The 6,275-nt window shown below is 51.3% G+C and overlaps 1 protein-coding gene across 1 annotated transcript; it reads right to left on the bottom strand.

Annotated features, from left to right (window-relative positions):
• Nucleotides 1-5,347: 5,347 nt before the first annotated feature.
• On the bottom strand, nucleotides 5,348-5,992 carry LOC144276469 (claudin-3-like). Its single transcript, XM_077836547.1, has one exon. It carries the CDS (start codon nucleotides 5,990-5,992, stop codon nucleotides 5,348-5,350), a length of 645 nt encoding a protein of 214 aa, XP_077692673.1.
• Between the last annotated feature and the right edge of the window lie 283 nt (nucleotides 5,993-6,275).

Below are 6,275 nucleotides of genomic sequence, written 5' to 3'. Positions count from 1 at the left end.
GTTAAGTTCCAATAGAAACCCCTTACATTCCTTTAGTGATTTTGGTTACATTACCCAATGTAGTCAAATAATTTTGATCAGATTCTCTCTCCGCCTGCTGCCTGCAGCAGTCCCTTATAGACCATTTCTGTGGGAAAAGGGCCCATTTTCCCTCAGAATAGCTGTAAAGACTTCTGGGGACAGAAGCATAGTGGTGGGAGTAGCCACTCTACCCGACCCCCTTGGATAATTTAATTACCAAGCTTCCATCCAATGTGACTGCACAGAGTTGCACATACAGTTACATTTATATAACTGGGTTTTATCATTAAACCAAAAACTTCCTTTTTGTAACACCACAACTGTTACTCTTTAACATCTTCACAACAGTTACCTTCTACTATTTCCACAACTCCCAAATGTTTTCTTTCCTCCAAACCCTGTATTATCAATTTCTACAAAAGCTATTTGTAACTTTTCACGAACTTCTTTAAATCACTTACTCCTACATTTAGTTCTTTAAGGTAGTGCAATTTGTTTGTAACAACTCAGCCACCAAGTACAATTATTGCCACACAGCTGCCTTAACCTGTGCTGTCTTTACCTTGAGACTGTTCAAAAAAGCAGTAAAATATTTGTCTCCATGGTTGCCCCTCACTGGAATGGGACTCCACTCTGTCACTCACTGGGATGGTGGGACCTGGGAAGGGTAAGCTCCTGGGCCCGCTGTCCAGACCTAGCCTGGGGAGATAGTGAAGAGGGAGTTTGCAGCATGAACCCATTGGAGAGGAGAGGGCTTACTGAAAAGTGACCTGACAAGTCACTTTCACCTGAGCTCTCTGGTTCACCCTTGCCCTTCCAGACCGAAGCCCGAGCCAGGGCTGCAGCCTGCAGCCAGAGGAGGGAAAACTGATTTCTAGCACTTTGCTTCATACGCCGGAGAAGGACACGTCACTCAGCTGTTACTGGAACTGGACAATTTTATTGAAAAATGTAACTCAGTACAAAGCAGTGGAAGCAGGACTATCTAAGGGTATGTCTACACTACGAAATTAGGTCAATTTTATAGAAGTCAATTTTTAGAAATTGATTTTATACAGTAAATTGTGTATGTCTCCACTAAGCGCATTAAGTCGGCAGAGTGTGTCCTCAATACCGTGGCTAGCATCAACTTACAGAGAGGTGCACTGTGGGTAGCTATCCCACAGTTCCCGCAGTCTCCGCTGCCCATTGGAATTCTGGGTTGCGCTCCCAATGCCTGATGGGGCAAAAACATTGTCGAGGGTGGTTCTGGGTACATGTCGTCAGTCACCCCTTCCTCCCTCCCTCCGTGAAAGCAACGGCAGACAATCATTTTGCGCCTTTTTTCCTGCCTGGGTTACCTGTGCAGACGCCGTACCATGGCAAGCATGGAGCCCGCTTAGCTCACCACTGCTATTGTGAGCACTGTAAACACCTCGCACATTATCCTGGAGTATGTGCAGAACCAGGCTAAGAGACGCCAGCACGAGGACGATTGTGATGAGGACATGGACACAGACATGCCTGAAAGCATGGGCTGTTCCAATAGGGACATCATGGCAGCAGTGGGGCTGGTTGATACAGTGGAATGCCGATTCTGGGCCCGGCAAACAAGCACAGACTGGTGGGACCGCAGAGTGTTGCAGGTATGGGATTATTCCCAGTGGCTGCGAAACTTTCGCATGTGTAAGGCCACTTTCCTTGAACTTTGTGAGTTGCTTTCCCCCACCCTGAAGTGCAGGAATACCAAGATAAGAGCTGCCTTGACAGTTGAGAAGTGAGTGGTGATAGCCCTGTGGAAGCTTGCAATGCCTGACTGCTACTGGTCAGTCGGGAATCAATTTGCAGTGGGCAAGTCCACTGTGGGGACTGCTGTGATCCAAGTAGCTAATGCAATCATTGACGTTCTGCTATCAAGTGTAGTGACTCTGGGAAATGTGCAGGTCATATTGGATGGCTTTGCTGCAATCAGGTTCCATAACTGTGGTGGGTCTATAGACGGAACGCATATCCCTATCTTGGCACTGGACCACCTTGCCAACCAGTATGTAAACCGCAAGGGGTACTTCTCAATGGTGCTGCAAGCACTGGTGGATCACAAGGGATGTTTCACCGACATCAACATGGGATGGCCGGGAAAGGTGCATGATGCGCGCATCTTTCGGAACTCAGGGCTGTTCGAGCAGTTGCAAGAAGGGACTTACTTCCCAGACCAGAAAATTACCATTGGGGATGTTGAAATGCCAATAGTTATCCTTCGGGACCCAGCCTACCCCTTGGTCCCATGGCTCATGAAGCCGTACACAAGCAGCCTGGACAGTAGTAAGGAGCAGTTCAACTATAGGCTGAGCAAGTGCAGAATGGTGGTAGAATGTGCCTTTGGACATTTAAAAGCTCGCTGGTGCTGTTTGCTGACTAGGTTAGACCTCAGCACAACCAACATTCCCATTATTATTGCTGCTTGCTGTGTGCTCCATAATATCTGTGAGAGTAAAGGGGAGACATTTATGGTGGGTTGGGAGATTGAGGCAAATCACCTGGCAGCTGATTCTGAGCAGCCAGACACGAGGGCAATTAGAAGAGCACAGCTAGGTGTGCTGCACATCAGAGAGGCTTTGAAAACCAGTTTCATGACTGGCCAGGCTACGGTGTGACAGCTGTGTGTGTTTCTTCTTGCTGCAAACCCATCTCCTTTGTTGATTTTAATTTCCTGTTAGCCAACCACCCTCCCCCCCTTCAATTACAGCTGGCAAAGGAAATAAAGTAGCTATTGTTTTGAAACCATGCATTCTTTCTTTATTAATTAAAAAAAAGTGAGATAACTGACAAGGTCGCCCAGGTGGGGTGGGGTGCAGGAGGAGGGAAGGAAAAGGTCACATTGCTTATTGTAGCCACACTACAAATCAAAACTGTTTGAATGACAGCCTTCTGTTGCTTGGGCCATCCTCTGGAGTGGAGTGGCTGGGTGCCCGGAACCTCCCCCCCCCCCCCGTGCCAGCGTTCTTGGGCATCTGGGTGAGGAGGATATGGAACTTGGGGAGGAGGGCAGACGGTTATACAATGGATGCAGTGGGGGTCTGTGCTCTTGTTGGCTTTTCTGCAACTCCAACGGATGCTTCATCATGTCCGTTTGCTCCCCCATTAGCCTCAGCATCGCCTCCTGCCTCTGCTCTTCGCGCTGACTTAATGCTTTCCTGGCCTCTGCCACTGAATACCTCCATGCATTAAGCTGTGCCCTATCAGTGTGGGAGGACTGCATGAGCTCAGAAAACATGTCATCGCGAGTGCATTTTTTTTGCCTTCTAATCTGCGATAACCTCAGGGACAGAGATGATAGGGGAGCATAGAAACATTTGCACCTGGGGGGAGATAAAAAGAGAGAGTAAAATTTAAGATGATACATTTCTGAGAACAAAAGGGAATCTCTTTCACAGTGAATCAAGCAATTCACAGCAGACAGCACGTGTTTTAGGTACAAGGTCGCATTTTTTCTTTTATATTGAGCGCCCGCTGGTATGGTGACACATCACACACACACATGGCTGGGCAACAGAATTCAGTTTCCAGGCAGCCATGGTAAGCCTTTTGGTACATGGGGTTGGCTTCTTCCACCTTCATAATATGTGGGAATGGTTTCAAACCACAGCGCCCTCCTTTCCCATAGCAAGCAATGCCGGTTGGGTTTCACATTTAAAAGGAGGAGCTGCAGTTTTCAGGTGGATGTGCAGCACACACCTCCTCCCACCCCACCACATGGCTATTCTCTGGGATGATCCCTTTTAGCCAAGCGCAAACAGCCCAGCATGAACAGGGTCGTTTTACTGTTCCCTTACAAAAATTCCCCTATTTCAACCAGGTAACCATGAATGGTATCATTCTCCTGAGGCGAACACAGAAAGATATAGACTGAATGTTGCTTGAATGCAACCAAAACCCAGGACCATTCACTGCCATGCTTTGTGCTGCAGTGATTCCAGACTACTTGCTACTGGCTTGGCGTGGTAAAGTGTCCTTCAGTGGAGGATGAAATAAGGCAGCACTCCCCAGAAACCTTCTGCAAAGGCTTTCCAAGAAAGTTTCATGGAGATGTCCCTAGAGGATTCCCGCTCCAACCCCAGACATGTTAACAGACTTTTCCAGTAGCTGAACTGGCTGCGAATGCATCCCAATTCTTCAGGGCAAATCAAACATTAAACACTATTGCTTTTAAACCCTGTCCTGTAGTTACAAATGTGCACTCATCAGAGGTGCCTTCTCCGGTTTCAGCGTTGGGGATCCTGCCTTGGGTGGGTATTGGCTCCAGGGTGCTGAAAAGGTCCTGGCTGCCGGGGAGAATGGATTCACCGCTTGCCTGCTGCGCATTCTCCTCCTCCTCTTCCTCTTCTTCATCCATAAACTCCTCCTCCCTGTTGCGTAAGACTCCCCCCTTGCAGGTGTCCACGGACAGTGGTGGGATAATGGTAGGGTCCCCCCTAGAATGCCATGCAAGCTGATCATAGAAGCAGCTTGTATGGGGCTCTGAGATGGAGTGACTGTTTGCCTCCTTTGTCTTTTGTTAGGCTCGCCTGAGCTCCTTAACTTTCAAGCAGCACTGCTGTGTGTCCCTGGTGTAGCCTCTCTCCACCATGCCCTGTGAGATTTTGGCATATATATCAGCATTTCTTCTTTTTGATTGGAGTTCGGCTTGCACAGATTCTTCTCCCCATACAGCGATCAGCTCCAGTGTCTCCCTTTCAGGGCCGGAGGGAAGGGTAAATGGCGGTGGGGGACGGGGGTGCTCCCAGCAGTGCCTCAGAGAAAACTCCTGGGAGGTAGGGAAAAGGAGGGGTCCCAACACCCAGGGCACAGCCAGTGCCAGCTGGGAGAGGCTGCTGGCACGTTCAGTACAAACACCTCTTCACTCTTAGTTACCCATCTGCCCCCCACCCCCAGCCAGAGAATTCGCCAGGATGCCAGCTGAACCAGCTGGAGGAATCCGTTGGGTTTGAAGGAGGAACGGAGCCCAGTGGGGTTTCTCCAGCCGGCGGGGATGAGGGTGCCTCAGAGCCAGGGTGCAATAGATCAAAGACAAAGTATCTACAAACAGAAACGAGAGTCTTAGCCAGGGTCTTGCTTCCCCTCGCCAGCAGCCCTGAGGGAGACGGAGCAGTTCCTCCTCCACCCAGCCATTGGAATGACAGTCAAAGTCTGGTGAGCAGCCAGCCAACCGTCGTCCTTGGGGCAGCAAGGGGTGGCCGTGTTGCCCTGGGGTCCTAAGGGCTACAGAGAGCAGCGGGGGGGCAGTGACTGTCAGAAGCAGCCTGATGAATGGATCAGGGCAGGCGGGAGGGGTGCTGGGCTGCCTCCCTCACACGTAGTTCCTCTTGTCGTAGCTGGGCCCGGTGGATCTGGAAACGGAGTAAGCCACCTTGGCTGGAGCGTACTTCTCATCCTTGGGGGGGCAGGAGCAGCAGAGCAGAGCCCCCCCAAACAGCTGCAGTACTGCAGCTGCCCAGCCCACGTAGAGGGAGGCTCCCAGGTCCCGCTTCTGTGACTCTATCACCACAGGATTGTAGAAGTCGCGGATGATGATGTTGGCCGACCAGCACACGGGGATGAGGGTCATGATCCCAGCCAGCAAGAAGATCACCCCAGACATGATGGTGATCTTGGCCTTGGTTGTCTCATCTTCCACGCACCTGGTGCACTGCGCTCCGATGAGGGCAACCATGAAGCCCAGCACGGCCAGCACGATGGCGATCACCACCAGGGCGCGAGCCGCCTGCAGGTCCTGGGGCAACGCCAGCACGGAGTCGTAGACCTTGAACTGCATCTGGCCCGTGCTCTGCACCACGCAGTTCATCCACAGCCCCTCCCAGATGAGCTGGGCTGTCACGATGTTGTCCCCGACGAAGGCCGTCACCCTCCACATGGGCATTGCACAGCACACGATGGTGCCCACCCAGCCCAACACCGACAGGGCCACCCCACTGATCTCCAGCCCCATCGACATGTTGCCACGCCCTAGATACTTTCAAGCCAACGGCAGAAAGGGAGCGGGACTCCTTAGCTGGCAGCACCTGCAGGCCCCTGTCGCTGTCTGTGTAGGCTCCAGAGGATCCGCTCACTCCTGAGTGTACCTGTGTCGGTGGCTGCCTTATATCAGTGAGTGGAGCCAGGGCTGGGCTGCATTACCTCAGTGCTACTCACTCACGCAGGGGTGGGGTTTCACCAACGGACTCTTTTCCTTTCGCTGACTCCTCTGCCACCACCCCAGCCCCACTCCCCCTTTGTTT

The sequence above is a fragment of the Eretmochelys imbricata genome, chromosome 17 (genome assembly GCF_965152235.1).
Source record: "Eretmochelys imbricata isolate rEreImb1 chromosome 17, rEreImb1.hap1, whole genome shotgun sequence".
Lineage (NCBI taxonomy): Eukaryota > Metazoa > Chordata > Testudines > Cheloniidae > Eretmochelys > Eretmochelys imbricata.
The sequence above is the reverse complement of the archived record's forward strand: the minus strand, read 5'-3'. Positions and strand labels throughout refer to the sequence as shown.